Genomic DNA, 20,068 nt, shown 5'->3' with positions numbered 1-20,068 from the left:
GCTAATAACAGCTCAGTTTGGACTTTGGTCTTATTTCTTTCATTGAGAAAGATTAGGATTTTGTCTTCAAGTCTAAAATGTGATTGGTGTAAGGAAAGGGATTGGAGGGACTATCTCTTGTGGCATAAACTCCTGTTAGCCAGCAGCTCCACTGAGTATTGACTATGTTAGTCAACTTATGCATAAAAATTAAACACGCAAGTGGAAAAGAGTTAGAAATAAATGTTCTATTCAGCATATATAGGTTATTTGATGTTTATAGTTTTATATTTTTATTTTTCATATACTAAGAGAGGACTTGAACCGAAGATCTTTACTCCAATCTTGCTGTTCCTTTGCCACCTCAGCTAAGCTTAGGTGGCATTACCACCAATTTCAGTCTTTGGTTCTTACTTCTACTCTCCTTCACTGATCAACTAGTACTGCTTTGCCTTGAATATATAAATCCATTGGCATTCTGTCAGAAATAATTCAGCCTTTATGTGGGAAGAACTGTGATAACTCCATATTCACTTTTTTCTTCACTTTGATTTTTGGAAGCTTGATAGATATCTCAGCCTTAACACTTTCCAAGACGGTATTATTTATCTTGATTCTCAACTGAATGCGCCTTTAACAAGTTGTTAACTATCTATGTCGTTCTTATTTGAGTTGAATTTCCTTGTCTTGAGAAAACAAAACATGAACAAACATGATGCTCAAATATCTATATATTTATTTTGCTCATCATGGTTCAAATATTCCAAACAGATTTCTCATATGGGATGTAAAATGATATACAATATGTTGACAGGTTATGAGCTGTGACAGCTGGATTAAAAAAAAGGTGGAGAATCTGTTCAAATGCAACAACAAGCTTTCTTAATCATTTCTATAAAATGGTTTTCCTATTGAAGAAGCAAAGCTCAAACTCATATACAAATTTAACATTTGTCAGATCAGAGTTTTCAAGTATATTGCAAGATTATAGGAAAATGAAAATTTTGACTAAAACAGAAAAAAGGATGCATTTTTCATTTGGTTTGGCAAACAACCATTAATAGAGAGCAAAGGCATGCAGAATGCATGTGATTTTTGAAATAATGAAATTTTTTATGCAGAGTCATCTGTGTTACCACAGAACATAAAGAAATTTTCACAAAAATTCCAGCTGACATCGGCTCTCCAGGCCAAAAATAAAAGAAAGATATCTCCCAAAGCAATGCAGAATATATCATATGCGATTCTTTTCATATTCAAATGCATGTTGCTTGTGACTTACTGCTATCCTTGATAATGTCCTGTTCGTGGGAAGTTCAATATCAAATCCCATTGAGGCTCTTTTGACTTGTAAACAAATGATTGTTGTGTTGCACCATTTTCTGTTAGTTGAAATTTTGCAGGTTAATCTTTGCAAAGTGTGAAGTGTATTAGATGAGAAAACCAAATAGTAGCTTTGCACCGTTGCTTTGCAATCCCACCCCGTCACTGGGATGAAGAGGCACCATCTGTATATTGAGTGTCTTCAATAAGGTTACAACAACATTCTGACCCAAAGAGCAAACCTCTTGCTCGACATAGATACTTAAGCTAGCCATTTTAAATTGATGTTTTGCCTTTATCTATTTTGCTTCCATCCGTTTATATTCTATCCTTTTTGCTCTCTAAAAGACTTTATCTACCGAAAACTTGTGTAACAATACCTAGAAAGAGATAGGCAGAGAAGCATGTAAACTCAGATTTTGAATTGAAGAAAGGAAATTAATGATTCTTGAGAGATGAAACCAATAGATTTTTGAGAAAATTGTGGAAAATGACCTTCATAGAAAGTTGATTTACAAAATGATCGTCTCTATAACTTTAACTGTTTTTAACCAGTTTTTGATATGACTTGACAATAATACCTTTTAAATAATTTCAGATAAATTAAAATGATTTCAGTTTTCTCTCTCTCGCAATCCAGATAAAAATTTCAAAATTAAATATCGATTTCTCTCTCTACTCAAATATATCTATTTTGCCATATAATTCACAAATATGACATCAAGCTCTTTCTTATTTTGTTTTATTTTTTTAGATGGTGGATATTGGGGTTCTTAAGGGCGATGAACAACGATTTTGCTCTTTACAGGCAATGATTTTGCTCAAGGAGAAAGAACAACTAAAGTATGTTTGATAGGTTTTATGGTGGTTCATGGTTTTGTTGTGTTTGTGATTGGGATGATTGTGAAACATGTTTGCTAGGGATTTTGATTTTTTTTATAAGATTTTAAGTTGAAATTGTTCAGGGAATATTTTGTAAAAAATGTATATTTTGTTTTTGTATAAAGGGAGTAAGCAAGACCTCCCGATAGGAATATATTTTCTCTTATTTTGGAGGGTTATGGAGTTTTGTAACCTATTTTTTATGAAATACACAATTTCATGGCTTAGCAAAAAAAAAAAAAAGTATTTTAGATTATTGAGTTTGTTGGTTTATTCATAAAACCTAAAAATTGAGTTTACTGGTTTTTAGGTATTGCGTGACTTAATCCACTGTGTGACTAGTTTTTAGTAATTATGTAATTAGTTTTAGGCATTATGTGACTAGTTTTTATACATTGCATGATTGATTTTTAAGCAATGCCTAAGTCACGCAATGCCTATCAACTAGTCATGCAATGCTTTATCAGAAACAAGTTACGCAATGCCTTATCAAAAACTAGTCACGCAATACCTTATAAAAAATTAAGCACGCAATGCTCAAAGTTAGTCACGCAATACCTTATCAGAAACTAGTCACGCAATGTCTTATAAAAAACTAGTTACGCAATGCCCAAAGTCAGTCACGCAATGCCTTATAAGAAACTAGTCACGCAATGTCTTATCAAAAATCAGTCACGTAATGTCCAAAGTCAGTTACGCAATGCTTAAAAACTAGTCACATAATTCTCAAAAATCACCAAAACTACTGAATTTCATTTAACAAGATCAACAACTTCAAACGATACACTATATTCCATTTAACAACATAATTAACAAATATGAATGCTCAAAATGTTCGAAAATTTTTCTTCATATATCAAAAATCACTCTAAAATATTTAAAAATGTTCAAAACGCTCACAGGTTTTTTTCGTGTATCAAAAACTACTTCAAAATGCTCAAAATGTTTAAACGTTTTTCTTTCTGATAAGGAATACTCCAAAGATAAAGAGTCTGGTGACGAAAGCTCAAAAAATATAAGTCAGTTTGAGATGCAAACTTAAACATACTTGACTCGTTAATAGGTTTCGAGTTGAGGCGCGGAGCCTAGCGAATGGGTCGGTTTCATTAAAGCTAATTTTGTCCAATTTTTTTTCTCTTAGTTAAAAATAGATAAAATTATAGATAAAATTATTCTTAAAAATACCTTTTACCTCATACCCATTTATAAAAAATACTTTAAATTTTTTGCTATCACTATCAGTCAAACAGATTTCTTTACACATATGTGTAGCAAGTAGCACCAAAGAATTTCACTAACAACTTGTAAAGATTCATCATATCTTCTTGCAAAACAAGTGCACTAATTAAGGCTTGCAACTTGGTGCAAATTTTCCAAATGAACTTGATTTTGTGAAGTTGTAAAAATCAAAGTCATCTAAAATCATGTTGTCTGCAGACCTTGACTTTCAACTCCACTTATCCAAGAAAGGAGAAGATACTGAAGCGTAATGATTTTATCTTTCTTGTCAATGTCCTAATATTTTTGTTTTTTGAAGAACGAGAAGATAAAAAAGATGGCATATTTAGAAAAGCAAAATAGTTCGCTTTGTGAAGCCCAATTACCAACAAAAACCATTAAACCGACTGTAAAAATCAAAGTTATTCAAAATCACCTATGATATCGATTTGTTTGGATAGGTCATTTATATCAGTCAGTATGCTTTCAATTTGAACATATGGATCTCTGAGTATATCAGTTTGTATATTTGTGTGTGTGTGCGCACATTAGGTGGGGGACGGGGGGAGGAGCTTCTATGTCTGCTCTATACTAAAGCAGTCAACTTCAGCAGAAAGTTTTTTTGCTAAAACTTTATGCTAGGTGGCATTGGACCCGGCCTTTTGATGTTGAATCAATGAAAGTTGGGAGAATGTTCAGATGTCAATTCTTTTTTGGTATGAATAATGATAAATGTCAATTCGTGACAGCTGCATTCACCTAAAAGAGATTCCTGGAACATTGATATCCACAGTGACGGATTTGATCATAAAAAAGTTGGCAGCCGTACATGACATTTTTACATTTTATCTTCATCCTTTTCCTGTATAATAGTGGAGATGAACTCTAATTCCCAACCCACTTCAGACAAATCCATCCGGTAGTGCTTATTTTGGAGAGTTTACAAACTACATAGGATACCTGGAGTTCTGTCAAAAATGCCGACACCTATACAAATTTTTAGCTTAAAGTCATTTATATATATATACACTCACTTGGAATTGGGTTGAAGTCTGAATTGCATTGATAGTTGAGTGCATTGTACTTACCATTTTGTTTACCAGTGGGGTAGAAATATTCGATTTTAGTGGTGTCCATGGAAAGGACACATGCAAGAAGAAAACATAGGAAGATTTAGCCCCCATGGTTGTTGATTTTAGTGGTGTCCATGGAAAGGACACATGCAAGAAGAAAACATAGGAAGATTTAGCCCCCATGGTTGTTGATTTTAGTGGTGTCCATGGAAAGGACACATGCAAGAAGAAAACATAGGAAGATTTAGCCCCATGTTTGTTGAATTAGTTAAAGTGGCAATTACATTGATGGCTCTAAAAAGTTGAGACTTTATCTGCAGTGAATGGATGCTGAAAGCACTGCTTGCAGACACAGAATAAAAGTGATGTTCAAGCCTTATGGTGTCCAGCCTCAAAAGTGATGTCTTATGTGAACTTTGTAGAGACCTTTTTTTTTTCTTGGTTTTTTACACTTTCTTGTTGCTTTTGCCTCCTTCTCCTTAGCATATTGTTTGATTTTAAATCTTGTGAAAGGGAGAAACCAATGGCTCATCCAAGGCATGAAACATCAGTCTTACACCTCCCCTTTAAATTTAATGTAGGTTTTCCATGCAAATAAGGCATATACATCACTTTCCATTGGCGAGACTGCGCATGTGAGATAGAAATTATAAAAAATTAGCAGCATGCGGGCCATGGAAGAGTTCTTTAATCCATTTTCTTTTGTTCAGCATGTAGAAATAAATAGGTTTCTTTTCAGTGATGGCAGACCGTGTACATTAACTAGATTAAATTCTCAAGATCTTAACCTTGTTATAATTGTACGAAATCAATATACTATATGAAAGATAGTTGTTAGATTATTACATTTGTTATGTTCTCTTTTTGTCCTGAGTGTTTTTTCAAGCATCCGTATTCACTGTATTTGTACTTTTCCTTTCACTTTTATTTGGTTTCGTACACATTTCTGCTCTTACCAATTTCATTTCATGACAACATAGCTATTGTGTGTGTGTATATATATATTCTTCTCCCTTGTGGTGCAGAACCAATCGAAACCCTGATAGCTGAGAAAGCACAACAAGAAACAGAAAAAAGTAGGTTTTTATGTGGTATGTTATGCAGGTGATTACATAAAGAGCTTCCATTACGTAAAGTTGATATAAAATACAGATCTCTGCTGATTGTTGGATCTCAAAAATCCACTATATATAATGTTTTTAACCCAAATAGGAAATTATGTAGATTCTACGTGACGTAATTATTCCATTAATTAGATCGGCAGTTGGGGCAATGATAGCCATTTAAGGCCTCAGATTATATAATCAATTGGTCCGTATGGATTGTGAAAGAGGTTCGTTCGAGCCACAAACAGCATAAATTTCTTTTAGTCTCACATGAAGGTAATCTAGTCCATGATCTTCATAGTCATGGCAAGTTTTTGATTGGTTAGGGAAAGGATTGGTTTTGGAATTGGTTCTTTCAGCCCTCTGATTTTCAACTTTCTATCCATTCCCACCCTTGAATTTTGGCTTTTGCTAATAAAATACGGGAATGGGGCAATGAACTTATAATCATTTACCAACATATTGCCGTCATTTTGCTTTATAATATATAACAACATGAGTCATGTGAAAGGCAGGTGTCTTCTTCATGCTTCATTGCACACTGATCACTGGATGCCATAATGGATCTAAACTGAATGCATTTGGCCCTGAAATGATGTCGGATAGATACCCACAGAAAGTTCTGTGTCTAGCTTAGTAGCTCTTAATCAATCCTGATAGTATAATGATCATAAGCATGGATGGAGGATAGGTTGCTATAATACATCCATGCCAACCTCTTGATTAGTGGGGGCCTTGCATGGATTGCTTTCACAAATTTAGCTTAATCAAAGTGCAGGTGGCTGATCATGTTAGAGTCATGCTTTACCAATTGAGTTGATAGTGGGGCTTGATTAAATTAGCTCTTCCTCTCCTTTTCTCCTAGGTATCATCCCCTTTTCCAGTCCTTTCTCCCTAATTATAAATCAATTAGAGGAATACCTCCACCAGCATTTTTGAACAATGCATTCCTTTGGTAAGATAAAGATTCATCTTTCAAAATCATAATCATTTTGTATTATAAGCATCAGCAATCTAAGTAAGATAAATTTTTTATTATCCATTGATTGATGACATAATGGAACAATCTTCTCTTAAACCCTAAGCTGCATACTAGAGATTGGAAATCTTCAAATAATTTCCTCAAAGAAGGAGATACCAATAAGATACATGATCATTGGCTAGTTAGAAGTTAGTTTGTAGAAAAACATTAATAGGCTATAACCTAGCTACTAAATCCCTGCAGAGCTAGTTGCACAAGGAAAAGTTTTAAAAGGCACCTTGTAATTTAAGGATTATCCGTGCTGATTCCTTCCACAAAAAAGGGCACTCGGTTTCTATGGAAACGACTCTCACTATTCTTTTTTTTACCTTTTCCATTAGTAAATTGTCTCTTCTGATAATAAAAACAGAACACTTTTTCACTCATGACCTGACCTTATGTAGGTTCCATTGGCATAAGAAACACTAATGTTAAAAGGTACTTTGACAACACTCAATATAAGGAGGGAGAGGTGAGGAGTGAGGTCAATGGAAATTTAGATGACCCACTTACTTAACAAAATTAAAAGCAAAAGGATCCAAGAGCTTCCTACTACCTTCCTGAGTGCAACTTAACCACCAATCACTTTGAAAAGCGCAGAAAAAAAAAATTCCACTCCCCCTAATGCTCTACTTATTTTAGTTGTGTGAATATGCTTACTACTGTTTAACAGGTTTTAAAATTGCAGTACCCATATCTCAATTATCTGATTAGTTTGCATCTTATACAAAACATGCCTGAAATGCTTTAGCTTAAAGCTAAATGGTTAACTGTTACTTGGACTTTTTAGAAAGACAGGGATGAGTAATGCCAAGACTAAGAGCTTTTTGTCATAAGTGAGGAGCAAGTATAATTGTCACTAAGATTATCAAGTTGCAGAGACAATTTTATGTTCGAAGTCAGACATGTGCTCATTATGTTCTCAATTGAGATCATTAATTAAGGAACTTACAAGATAAAGGACAGTAGAAAACGATTTAATCTCCTGTTTTTTATACCAAGTTCTTAAATATCCAATTTTTCTTAAAATTATAACCACGAACTCTCTATAAAAAGCAGCCTCTTCAAGATTGGCTGCTGATGAAGCAGCAATTGTTTCTTGAAGTCAACCTTCTTTTTGCCTTTGGTACTCAAAAAATGTTTATTAATGGATCAAATGCAAACAAGGATTGTGATGGATTGATTTTTACCAAAGATTGAGATAAAGATTTTTTTTTTCTTCCTTTTCTTGAAGTCAACTTCAGTGATAAATAGTTCTTTATGCAACTTGCTGTTTTAAGAATGATCATGAAAGTCTATAATATATATATATATTTTTTTTGTACAAATTTCAAAATAAACGTTTCTTTCCTTCACTAGGGTTTCACTTTGAAGATTGAGATTTGAGAGGGGTAAGTTATCTTATTCTTTTCTCTTTGATATTCTAAAGCTTTCTTCTAGAGGAAATGTGAGACTACTAACTATGTAATTTATACATTGGTTGCAGGAAATCTTATTATAGTATTATTCAGTGTTCAGTAGAAGTCTTTGTGTAAGTTTCTATAATTTATGAAGCAATTTATGACAGGAAGCATATCGATTGAGTAGGATTAGTTAAGAGAATCAGTACACATACTAGTCTCAATGTGCATCTGGAATTTAATTGGTTTCTAATTGCATTGTTCATCATTTTGATTCACATCAAACAATATCCACTTCACTTCATGACTCATGATTTCACTTTGAATCCTAATCAGTATTTAGATAACATTTCAAGCCAAGCAATATACTCTGGACACTTCCAAGTGGGGTGCACTGATTGCTTTCTCCTCCACAAGTATTGAAATCCAAGTAGATGTTGACATATGAACAGTCCAATACAGGCAAGCATATGTGTCCCGTTGCGACATGTGTGAGACATAGAGGGCCACGGACTGCTCAATCTCAACATGGAACTTTTTTTCAGCGATGGATGCTTTTAGAATCACCATCAAGAAAAGGATTTCATAAGTTATGTTGTTATCAACAAGTGTGCATATGCAGGAGCTATGATGATTGGATTCAAGCTTTGTAACTTTATCAAGAACTCTTCTCTTTTATTTCTTTGGTTTTGCCAGAATATTGGCTTTTGGTCATGACAAAGATGATTCGATAATGATTCTTAAGGATAGAAAAGAAAACCCAGAAAAAAAAAAGGCAAATAGAGCATTAGATAAGCTTGCTTGAGGATGGCGGTAAATAATGGTGTGTCACCACCTCCCCACTTGTGTTTTAGTACAAAATTTTAGTTTTTGTATCTCAACTGTAAACTGTCACAACCGATTTCCATCCATTTTCTAGCTTTTTTTACTAAAAGTTACATAAAGCTGTTCTAGGATGCTTATGAAGTTCCTTGAGTCTTATCTATATCATGTAATGACCTTAAGTTAGTTCCCACAAATTTGAGATGGGGAGAGGCTTTGGGTTATTCCAAAGGCTTATCGACTGATCGAGTTGTGAAATGGAGATAGGCTGAAACCAGGTTATTTTAGATTGTGGTAAAGAATATAGGAAGAAAAAAACCTAGGGTATATACTCTATATAGAGCTATATGAATTCACTAGATGGAAAAAAAGGTACATTCAGGAAGATCAAACCAAATCTTGATAACTCAGAGGGTTGGCATATTATATATTCGAGATGCTTAGAATATTAATTCCTTATTGCATTGTCCAACTGATTTGATTCTCGAGCCAATTGTCAAAACCATGCACTTTACCAAAAGGGTAGCTAGAGAATCATGAAATTTTCAATATATTTCGGTGGAAACAGGACCTCTTCAACTCAGAAGCATCATGTACGGACAGTTGATCTTTTTTATCTGTTCTGTTGTTGTGTGGAAAGCTATATCTTCATATCTTCTCCCTTTCGGTATTGATCATTTCATTTCTTTTTGTTTCTATGTGGACAACGAAATTAACACGAGCTTTTTCTGTTTCATATTTCCTGCTCATTTTATGCTTTTTCTGTGCTTCACAGCTCAGAATTAGTTGCGAAAGCACACGTAATGATGAACTATGAGGACTTGTGATTGAATTCTACTTTTTAACAGGGCACTGTGGGGGAGATTTAAAGGCTTAATAAGGAAAAGGGAAGGATTTGCAATCTGTTTAAAACTGTTTTTGTAGCCTAGCGACTGGATTAAAAGAAGCTTGCAGAGTGAATGATAATACAAGTCCAATAACATGAAGGGCCGAAAGCTTGTTCCTCAGTGAGAAAAGATGAAAGAAAAGGAAGAAAAAGCTTTAAATAAAACTGATGCGCATCTTCAAATTGGCACGGCAGAAGATTTAGAAATTGTAATGCATATTCCTAGCCACATGATACTCAAACTCTCTGAAATTAACCTAGCCATATATGATGTTAGAGAGGCTTTTTACCTGCTAGCTACTCAATCTCAAAAAGTGATCACAAGCATAGAAGTTTCGACATAATTCACCATTTGTGAAGAGTATTCCAAGGCCATGCCAACTGGTAGTTTACTTTTAAGCAGAACTTTATATATATAGACACTCTCTCATGATGAACTTGAATCTCATCCTTGAACACAACAGACCAAATGGTTACAGCTTTGGTAAGATAATTTAGAGAAAACATCAACCCATTTTAAACTTTAAAATATTTCATGGTTTTCTGGAAGAAAAGGCATTTTTTTTTTGTCACACTGTATCTGCTGCAAGTGTGATGTTCTGTTGAGGAATCAAGTCCAATTATTCTTGAGACTTATGGTGAAGCCAATCTTTAGTTGCTTTAACAAAGGTTTATGGGGATGCTTGTCACATCTTTTCAAAGTTTATGAGGAAATTCCAAAAGATTAGGTCAAAGTCTCTCCTCAACATATGGTTTTTCCTCTTACAGACTTGTTTTCAAAATGGCTAGGCCTTTTTCTATCTTTTTCTTTGCATGCTTCTATAACAGAAGAACCCCTTTGGAGTCTTGGGTCTATAAAAAGCTGTCTGCATAGGAGAGCGATTAAAGGGTATAATTGTCAGTTTGCATACACCCAAGGACAACTAGGTATTTTCAATAAATCCAAGGGACATCAATTTGGTTCTCCATCAACCTTTAGAAAAAGAATCTAGCAAATAGCAATGTATGTCTTTCTCTCTCCTAAATGCATATTTAAACCCTCACCTCAGGCTTCTCATAGAAAGCCACAAAACACTCATTTCCTTCACAAACATGGCAACCATTCAACCCACACACAACAAAGTTTTCTTCTTCAACTATCTGCAATCTCTTTCCCAAACCCCTCGTAGGCTTAGAAAGAGAATGCTAGCAACATGGACCCCAGACCAAGAGCTTAACCATGTGAGGCTGAGGTCTGGTGCTGATATGAAGAGGAAACTTAGGTGGTATGAATTAGTAGCTCTTGGTGTAGGTGGAATGCTTGGTGCTGGTGTTTTTGTCACCACTGGCCATGTAGCCCGCAATTACTCTGGCCCTTCAGTCTTCATATCCTATATCATTGCTGGTATATCAGCACTTCTCTCTTCTTTGTGTTACACTGAATTTTCAGTCCAGATTCCTGTTGCTGGCGGTGCCTTCAGTTACCTGAGAGTGACTTTTGGTACATATCATTACATTATAACTCTTCTTTTCTCCATTTCTTGGTAGAAATGATTTATCACTTGTAATTATAATATAGCAATACAATATAACTTCTCCATTTCCATTCTTTTTTGGAATGGTGTAGGAGAATTTGTGGGCTATTTTGCTGGAGCAAACATACTATTGGAGTACGTATTGTCAAACGCCGCGGTCGCAAGAAGTTTTACGGAGTACTTAGCCGCAGCCCTTGGAGTAAGTGATCCCGACTCCTGGAGAGTGGGAGTTCCTGGATTGCTAGAAGGTTGGAACAAGTTGGATTTCACAGCTGTTGCTCTTGTTCTTCTTCTCACTCTCTGCCTATGCCATAGGTTTGATCTCTTTCTACCTTTGTGTTGTATCCTTCAAAATTCTTAAATATTTTTTGCTACTATTTCTATCAATCTTATGGCAGGCAGGTTTTTGTAGCAAGATATTACTTTAACAAGAGAGCGAGTGAAGTGGGGCATTTATTTTAGTTATCTATTTATTAGCGGCTTGGGTAATTGGGTTTGGTTGTTAGACAGGAAGTGATTTAGTGTCATTGGATCTATGTTCATGACAGGTTTTCTAATTTATTATTGTTGTTATAGTTTTGTTTTTATTATGATCAAGCTAACAATTACTCTTCACTATGCTTTTATTATTTTTTAATTCATTGTTGTTGAAGACAAAGAAAGAAAAACAGTTATTGTTTGTTTCAGTGGATTTTGAAAGTGATGGATGTTCCTTTTTGGGATTGCAGTACAAAGGAAAGCTCAATCCTGAACCTTATTATGACAATCTTTCATGTTGTTTTCTTTGGATTTATCATAATCGTCGGTTTCTGCAATGGGAGTGTGGATAACTTGGTGAAGCCAGGAGGGCTAGCTCCTAATGGTGTCAGAGGTATTCTTGATGGAGCAGCTATAGTTTACTTTAGCTACATAGGCTATGACTCAGTTTCAACCTTGGCTGAAGAGATCCAAAACCCTCCTGTAAGCCTTCCAGTGGGGATCGTCGGTTCTGTTCTCATTGTCTCAGCACTTTACTGCCTCATGGCCTTGGCTTTGTGCGTGATGGTTCCTTACAATCAGGTCAATCATCTAAACTTGATCAAAAACAAACTCAAGTCCTGAAAATAGATGTCAAGTTTTCTTAGTGGAACAATCCTTATATATAATCACATAAGGCATTTCTTTCACCTGATGTGTAGATAGATGATAAGGCATCATATTCAATCGCTTTCCAAAAAATTGGTTGGAAGTGGGCGGGGAATGTTGTTGGGGCAGGAGCAAGCTTGGGGATAGTAGCTTCTCTCTTGGTTGCCATGTTAGGCCAAGCCAGGTACCTCTGTGTTATAGGAAGGGCGAGGCTAGTACCATCCTGGTTATCTAAGGTGCATCCTTCAACAGGAACCCCATTGAATGCCACACTCTTTTTGGGTATGTGTTTTTTTCCTAATTTTTTTAACTTCTTCATGAACCTTGTATGTTGTAACTTCTTCACACTTCACAATGAGTACATGACACAGGAATGACAAAGTAAATGGGAAGTACTAGTTTCTAGTTCTCCTTTATAGCCACCTCCTTCTTAATTCCCCTTTTCCACTTCCCGTCACCTTTCTCTTTCCCCTTATCTCCTCCTTACAAGCTTTTAAGGAGAGGGGTTGGTATGGGATTTGACAGGGTTAGTAGTTATACCCCAAAGAAGTTATAAGCTACCTAATATGATTAAACATTTTGATCTATATGCCTTTACATTTTAATCACCACAAAATCTTGATTTAATATCTCTTAAATCATGTTTACGAATATAAAAAAAATTGTTTTGCGTTTTAAAATCATGTTGTGGTTTTGTTATTAAACATCTCATGTATATCATCATGAATTCATGACCATATATATGGGAGAACAACTATTCTTTTTTTCTTTTTCTTATTTCATGTAGGGATTGATCATCCGTCTGGTACAATTAATTTTCAGCCTAAATTTTTTCTCTTGTAATTATGCTCCCTCTTTCAATTCCCTAAAAAGGTGATGCATATTCTATTATATATAGTGACCAAACTTTTTTAATATCACACCACCATCAAGTCTGATATAAATAGTTCATTTTCTCCTTTCCTCAAATTAATGAAGACACTTGCAATAATAAAGTAATTTATTCCTCAGTCAAAGAAACAATGTTGATTGTGGATATTACTGTGTTCTCTTAGCCTACCACATCAAATTGAAGAAAGAAAAAATCAGATGGAAATAAGCACTGTGCATAGACCATAGTAATTGAGTAATTGTAAGAATAAAAGAAAAGAAAGAAGTAAAGAGAATTTTGTCTCCATGATGTAGGGCTTTGCACAGCATCAATAGCACTCTTCACAGACCTGAAAATAGTGCTTGAAATGATCAACATCGGCACACTGTTGGTGTTCTACCTGGTGGCCAATGCTCTCATCTATCGAAAATATGTGATAAGAAGCAAAAACCCACCTTTCCGTACACTGTCCTTCCTCTTCCTCCTCACAGCAAGTGCAATTGCCTTCTCAATATCATGGAAACTGAAACAGCAAAGGTGGGGTTTGCCTCTGTTTGGTGGAATCATGATCACCATCACAGCTTTCTTCCAGTACATGGTCCCTTGCCTTCGTCAGCCTAGTGAGTGGTCGGTGCCATTCATGCCTTGGCCGGCTGCCATTTCCATTTTCCTTAATGTCTTCCTCATGACCACCCTAAAGATGCTCGCATTCCAAAGGTTTGCTATATGGGCATGTTTGATAACTGTATTCTATGTGTTATATGGAGTTCACTCAACTTATGAAGCAGAAGAGATGGAGATGACGGACATGGCTGTCAATGATGTGCCAAACCCATCTTTCCAACTAGCTAAGCTAGATGTAATTTAACAAGTTCAATCTAAGGAAAATCAAGCTTTTCTTCTCATTCCCTTCCTATACTATACATTTCTTCTTCTCTTGGATTAACAATTCCATAAACCTTTACGCTTTAAAGCTAAGTCAGAAAGTCTCTAAGATATATCTGTTTCGGAGAAATCATATTGAGCATGGTAACCAACGATTATCAAACGACTATGCCAATATGATAAAAGCACGTCCAATTCCAAATACAAGAAATTAGAAAAAACAACAAAGAGGGAGCAAGGTTCTTTTGTTATACATCTTTTTCTTTTGGTTTTTTCCCTTTCTTCTGTGTCATGGTACTGATTCCACCATTAGATGTGTGAGAGAGAGGTCAATACCCATACTCGTTTTAGGAGAAGATCGTAAGGATGATTGAATTGGGACATTACCCTACAATCATCAACGCAAAAGAATAAAAAAAAAAAAGTATAAGCAAAGTAGCCAACTCGTTTTTATTTTTTGTCATTTACTAGCTCATCCAAAAAAAAAAAAATGGGTAAGTCATCATCAGATATAAATATTTTTTCCTTTATATAATAAACCTATCATTTTCCCATACAATAGAAAGCAAAAGCTTGGAAACGGAACAACACGATTCGCACTGCCAAGTGCCAATGGCCTTTACTTCCTGTACCCTAATTAAATTCATTCATTCTTTGACTATTTATGAATATAAATCATGCAAACATGCCAATCTTCTAAGCTAGCCAGCTAGCTGCTTCCATGGAAACCAAACAAGGAGCGATGTATTCCTGATCAAACAACAACAGCCGTCATACCCCATTAATTTAACCACGATACTAGGTTGTACTGAGACCTATACAAATTTTTTCAACGACAAGAAAAGTATTCATACGAAGATTATTAAAGTGGATCGCATAAAGTTGTTATCCGTTGATGTTGTTCAAGATACTGATGATTTGAGTTAGAAGCATCTCACACATTTTAGTGGGATCTGATGTTGAATACATCTTTTTTCAGGTACTTTGATTGGTGAAAAGAAATCTTTGGTTGGCCCAATGCTTTCACACGCCTTTTGTTTCCGTTTCTTCTCATGGGCTCACAGTCCCTTGTTTGCTTTCCATTTTCTTCTCCGCTCTCATTTACATCGAGAATCAAAAGCTGATTTTGCACTCCCTCGTCTTCCCTGGCATCCTTGCATTGGCTAACGTTGGAAACAAACTATTATTACCTCTACCAAACAGGAACATCCATACCCGCATTTTGCTTCTGCATCCGAATGGCTGTTTTATCTTATCTGATTAAATCAAACTATATGATGCTTGTCATATTGGTCAGCATGTCTCTTGATCCAGTAATCAATTTATTGATTTTGATTTTAATTCAGCAGTTGAAGAAGATAAGTACAATATTGCATCCCAACTGATTTAACGATAAACACATCTCAAACACTGTCAAACAAGGCTAACATGCAGAAGAACCGTCGCATAAGTCTCCTTTTCTTGGCGTTACAATCAAGAAATATGTTAAGAAAGTTCATGAAACCCTTTTTCTTCATTTCGTAGTAAAAGATTTTAACTCACAAAGATATTCATATGTACTAATTGAAACTAGTCCTTGATCATCAAAAAGTTTGCGTAAAAGTAAATGTATGGTAGCCAGAGCTGCGTCACAGTCACAGAGGGTGTTTTTGAAACTACACGAAGATTAAAATTGGAGGATAAATAATACCCGAGCTTGCTATTCCCGTCATCCTGCTAGAAAATAGGTGTATTTGTACATCAGCTTATTTAATTCATTACTTGAGAAATTTCTAATATTCTACGTTGGATGCAGGAAACCGATAACAGAAAATCTCAACTTGGATATCTTCAGACTCCAGAGAGGCTATAAAGACGAGACTTGTTTTCCCTTTCAAGTTAAACAGACTTAAAGTCTTAAGCAACTCTTATACAAACAATAACTTCTCCCTAACTTCCATTAAATAAGAAAGATTAGAAAAGCACCTTCATGGAAATATATCCAATGCATCTTTAATTGATCCATTGGAAAAATGAGACAACAAAAATTGTGCTAAAAATATCTGGTGCCTGTGCTGTATTTAATTCATAAGGAGTGACCATCCTCTATACAACACAATCACATAACTCTAACATACATCTTACCTTTCTCAACCCACCAACCTTCCTCGTGTGGTATACGATGATTCAACCTCAGAATGCCAAAATACTCAGACATTTTTAACTTGAGACAATTGCTATTTGACTGAACTCTATATGAATCTTTGTTGCTTTCAGTTTTTACAGCTTTGATATAGTTAACTAACTAAAAGCTACCATACTAAACAAAGATATGTATATAAATGTGTGTGTGCATGTAAAAGTCCAAGTCTAACAGTTATTATCTCAAATCAAAGTGACATTTGAGATTGTTTGCTCAAGATTGGTTATGGGAGGTATAAACAAGTCAAGCGCTGCTCAAACTTGAAAACTTCACTAAGGCATTGCAAAGAAAGCTGTTGGATAGATGATTTAACCTCCAGACATCAAGTTACTCAAAACACTTTGACTTGATACGATAACCATTAGATCATTTTTTGATAAACCTTTTTGAACTTAATTCTAGGAATTTTGCTGAAGTAAACTTGGGTCACTACACCAAACATTGAAAGAATATTCAAAACTAGAGTCCAATAGTTACCGACCCAGATCAAAGTGTTCAAATACATTGAGTCATTCAAAGAAGGATGGTTACTAGAGTTAAGCAACTTGTGAGTACTCATGCTTGAATTACCAAAATATTTGAACTCAATTCATATGCTATCATGTCAAACTCGAGCTCGAGCTTGAGTAGTTCAATGAGCTAATTAAGTTGAGTTAAAAGTTTTTAATACTCACATGGCTTACAAGCTTTAATCAATATTTTTACTATTTTTAATGCATTTTGCATATAAAATGCATACATAAAATCATATATATAGTAAATCATTTAACCTAATCAAATCAAGTTCAGGTACATCAGTTTTTTTCTCAAATTGAGCTAGAGCATGAAAAAAGAAGCTCAATCATGTTTCATGCCTCAAGTTTCATTGTTAGTTTAACTTGGAATTCCCAATGAGTCCACTTGATTGACCACACCCATATTAGTTACTCCCAGAAATGGCTTGATGCGGGTTAGGATTTCCAAATAGAGTAGACCTATCGCTTCACTATTAAGGATAAAGGGGGGAACAATACCTTAAAAAGTTATCACAAGGTGGAGTAAATTGGCCCTTTGGGATTCAAGATCAGTACACCTTACCTTCCATAGGTCCAAAAGTTTCAAAAACTAAAGGTCCAAAATTATGAACTTAGAAACCAAATCTCTATCTCTCTTAATTTAGATCCTTGCATTGAACAACTCCATTATGCATATACTTCAAAGGATGGACAGAAGTTGAGACTCAAAAACTAGAAAAAACAAAATCTATAGACATAAGAATTTGTACCTCAGAATAAAATTACATTGGATATGCATCTCCGCTTTCATGGTTTGGTTATGTTTTTTGGTGCATCCCACCCCTCTTCTACTCCCAAGCTTTAGGGGGAAAATTGTATGCTCAGAACAGACACCTTAAATGGTAAGAAGGATATAATCCAGGCACCATTAAAATGCAAATAAAAAGCAAAAGCAATGAACTAAACTCCTGAACCTCTCATGTTGCATACTATGTTTGTCAGGTTCCAAACACCCATGATCTTCAAACAACTAACATGAATGCATCAATAGTTAGAATTACATTTACTAAATCTAGATGCAGAAAACTAAATCACGTTGTTTACTTCATAATAAATTAAAGCAGGATTAAAAGCCATCACAAACTCACATATGAATAGATTAAGGACACTGGCAAATTATGAGAGATAATCTCCTTCTTTAAATTCCTCCTTAATTTTGAATCAAAAAAGAGCATCAATCTAAGTTGCTCTGTTTCCAAAAAAAAAAAATTAACCAAACTTAAAAGATAACATAAATGTAACCATGTAAGTAAACTATACTATTTGAACATTAGGTGACACTATATCTACCTTTTTTTTCTTTATCATATCATCGCTTTGCCATTCTTCAACCGCATTTCCATTCACATTAGGTGATAGCGCAGATGGTTTCTTCTTCCTTTTCTTCTTTTCCAACAACGCCTTGGCAAATGCATCCACAATCTTTTGTTGTGACTCAAGTATCATCTCATTATGCTTCATCTCCATCTCCATTCTCATCTTCTCAATCTCCTTCACCATCTCCATCTTCATCTTCTCCATTCGCACAAACCCTTCAGCCAATAACTTAATTGAGGAAACCATCTCCTCAACCGGATCCACACCCTTCTTGACTCTAACACCACCATTCTTCCTTCCAAGCCCTGGCCTTGAAGAAGAAGCAAATCCATTCAAACCCCTACAATCAACCTCCGTGGTCCTATCAACTCTACCACATTTCTTAGGATGAAAACCTTGAGGCACTGAATCCCAAGCACTTGAAACTTTTCCTAGAAACCCCATTCCTTCATCAATGCCATAATCTTCCAAATCATTATAATAATCATAATTTAAATTAGGGCTACCAAAATTCTTGGGCTTAAATTCCGGGTTCACTAAATTCCTATCACCTAAGGTCTTGAGAGGAAACTCTCCAACATTATCAACACCTTCAACAAAATTATGATCAAAATCAACCATAGAACCATACCCATCGCCAAGTCTACCATTACTCTTAAATTTAATCCCTTTAGCCACAAAATCCCTATTACCCTGCAATTTCACCCCATATCGACCTTCAAATTTGTGATCAAAATCAAAATTTGAACCGTACCCACCTCTAAGATCATGATCAAAACCTATATTAGACCCAGAATTCCCATCAATCCATTCACGATTCTTCAATTTCAAGCCAAACCCATCAAACACACTGACTTTGCTGTCAACAGTATGATCTTGATCATCAGATCCAGCGACCAAAGTTGATGCAAAACTCATAGAATCAAGCAGAGGAAACAAGTCCCAAGAAGAAGAGAACTTGCCTGGATTCTTAAGGCTCCGCTGCTTCTCCGCACGATACCGTTTCCTCAGCTTCTCGATCTTATGGCGGCATTGAACGGACGACTTCGTGGTCCCGGGATCAGCTGCCGAGGTTACGGCGGTGGAGACGGCGTCCCAGTCGGGTGCCTTCAGGTTCCCACGCCGAAGAGCGAACCATTTCTCCTTGTAAGCCTCAATCAACGCCAGGGTTTCCTCCTTGCTCCAGCACGGCGGAGGGACCCGCCTTGTAGCGGTGGCGGAGGAGGATTGTGGAGGAGAAGTTGGAGTTGACATGAGGGTATCGAAGGCGGCGGCGGGTGTAAGATAAGAGAAAGAGAGGGGAGGCGTAAGTTAGCAAGAAATGGGAGCATTTGTTTTTGACGGTTTGACAAAAAAGGGGGGCCTGGAAGGGAGTAAAGAGGGATAGAAGAGGGGAGAGTGGGGGCGGTTGGTTGGTTACTGGGGCTGCCTGATGAGTGGGGCGCCTAACGTGCGCGAGGGGAGGTGGGGGTGGAGTGTGCACGCGACAGCGAAACACGTAAGACTTTTTTTAAGGTGAAGTCGAAGTGTAGGAGTCCGGCACTAAACACGCAAATGGAAAGCAGTTAACGTCAGCTAATCAAAGTGGTTGAGGTGTGAGGGACTGGGGGGGCTGTGGCTGAGCCCACTCTCTGCTTGAGGCTTTTGTTTCTCTGCCTAAGGGAGACAGAAAGAGGGGTATGCGTTGGACTGATGAGAGTGGTTGTGGGTGGTGGTGCGGTGCCAGTCTGAAAGTGAAAGTTCTTGGCTACTTTGACACTTGGACTTGGATTCCAATTTCTCAAATGTGGTGAATTTTTGGGGCCTTTTGTATTGCTAATGGGCCCAGTTTGATAAGGAAAAATGAATGCAAATTGGGCTTAAGAGGATCATTTTAGCATCCGTCTTTGTCTCAAGATCACGAGGATAAT

General features: G+C 36.0%; 2 protein-coding genes across 2 annotated transcripts; one reads left to right on the top strand and one right to left on the bottom strand.

Annotated features, from left to right (window-relative positions):
• LOC18606152 (cationic amino acid transporter 6, chloroplastic) lies at nucleotides 10,739-14,125 on the top strand. The gene is made up of 5 exons (XM_007039609.2): nucleotides 10,739-11,190; nucleotides 11,317-11,539; nucleotides 11,953-12,283; nucleotides 12,403-12,631; nucleotides 13,535-14,125. Exons 1-5 carry the CDS (start codon nucleotides 10,803-10,805, stop codon nucleotides 14,086-14,088), a joined length of 1,725 nt encoding a protein of 574 aa, XP_007039671.2. The 5' UTR covers nucleotides 10,739-10,802; the 3' UTR covers nucleotides 14,089-14,125.
• Nucleotides 17,908-19,879, bottom strand: LOC18606151. Its single transcript, XM_018116682.1, has one exon. The coding sequence runs from the start codon at nucleotides 19,410-19,412 to the stop codon at nucleotides 18,096-18,098; it is 1,317 nt and encodes a 438-aa protein (XP_017972171.1). The 5' UTR covers nucleotides 19,413-19,879; the 3' UTR covers nucleotides 17,908-18,095.

The sequence above is a fragment of the Theobroma cacao genome, chromosome 3 (genome assembly GCF_000208745.1).
Source record: "Theobroma cacao cultivar B97-61/B2 chromosome 3, Criollo_cocoa_genome_V2, whole genome shotgun sequence".
In the NCBI taxonomy this organism is placed as follows: domain Eukaryota; kingdom Viridiplantae; phylum Streptophyta; class Magnoliopsida; order Malvales; family Malvaceae; genus Theobroma; species Theobroma cacao.
The sequence above is the reverse complement of the archived record's forward strand: the minus strand, read 5'-3'. Positions and strand labels throughout refer to the sequence as shown.

Excerpts from the sequence above, each read along its gene's own strand:
- LOC18606151 (XM_018116682.1), bottom strand. The coding sequence starts at position 19,412 with ATGTCAACTCCAACTTCTCCTCCACAATCCTCCTCCGCCACCGCTACA.
- LOC18606152 (XM_007039609.2), top strand. The coding sequence starts at position 10,803 with ATGGCAACCATTCAACCCACACACAACAAAGTTTTCTTCTTCAACTAT. Across the intron at positions 12,284-12,402 it reads TGATGGTTCCTTACAATCAG|ATAGATGATAAGGCATCATA; the intron begins GTCAATCATCTA and ends CCTGATGTGTAG. Across the intron at positions 12,632-13,534 it reads GAATGCCACACTCTTTTTGG|GGCTTTGCACAGCATCAATA; the intron begins GTATGTGTTTTT and ends TCCATGATGTAG.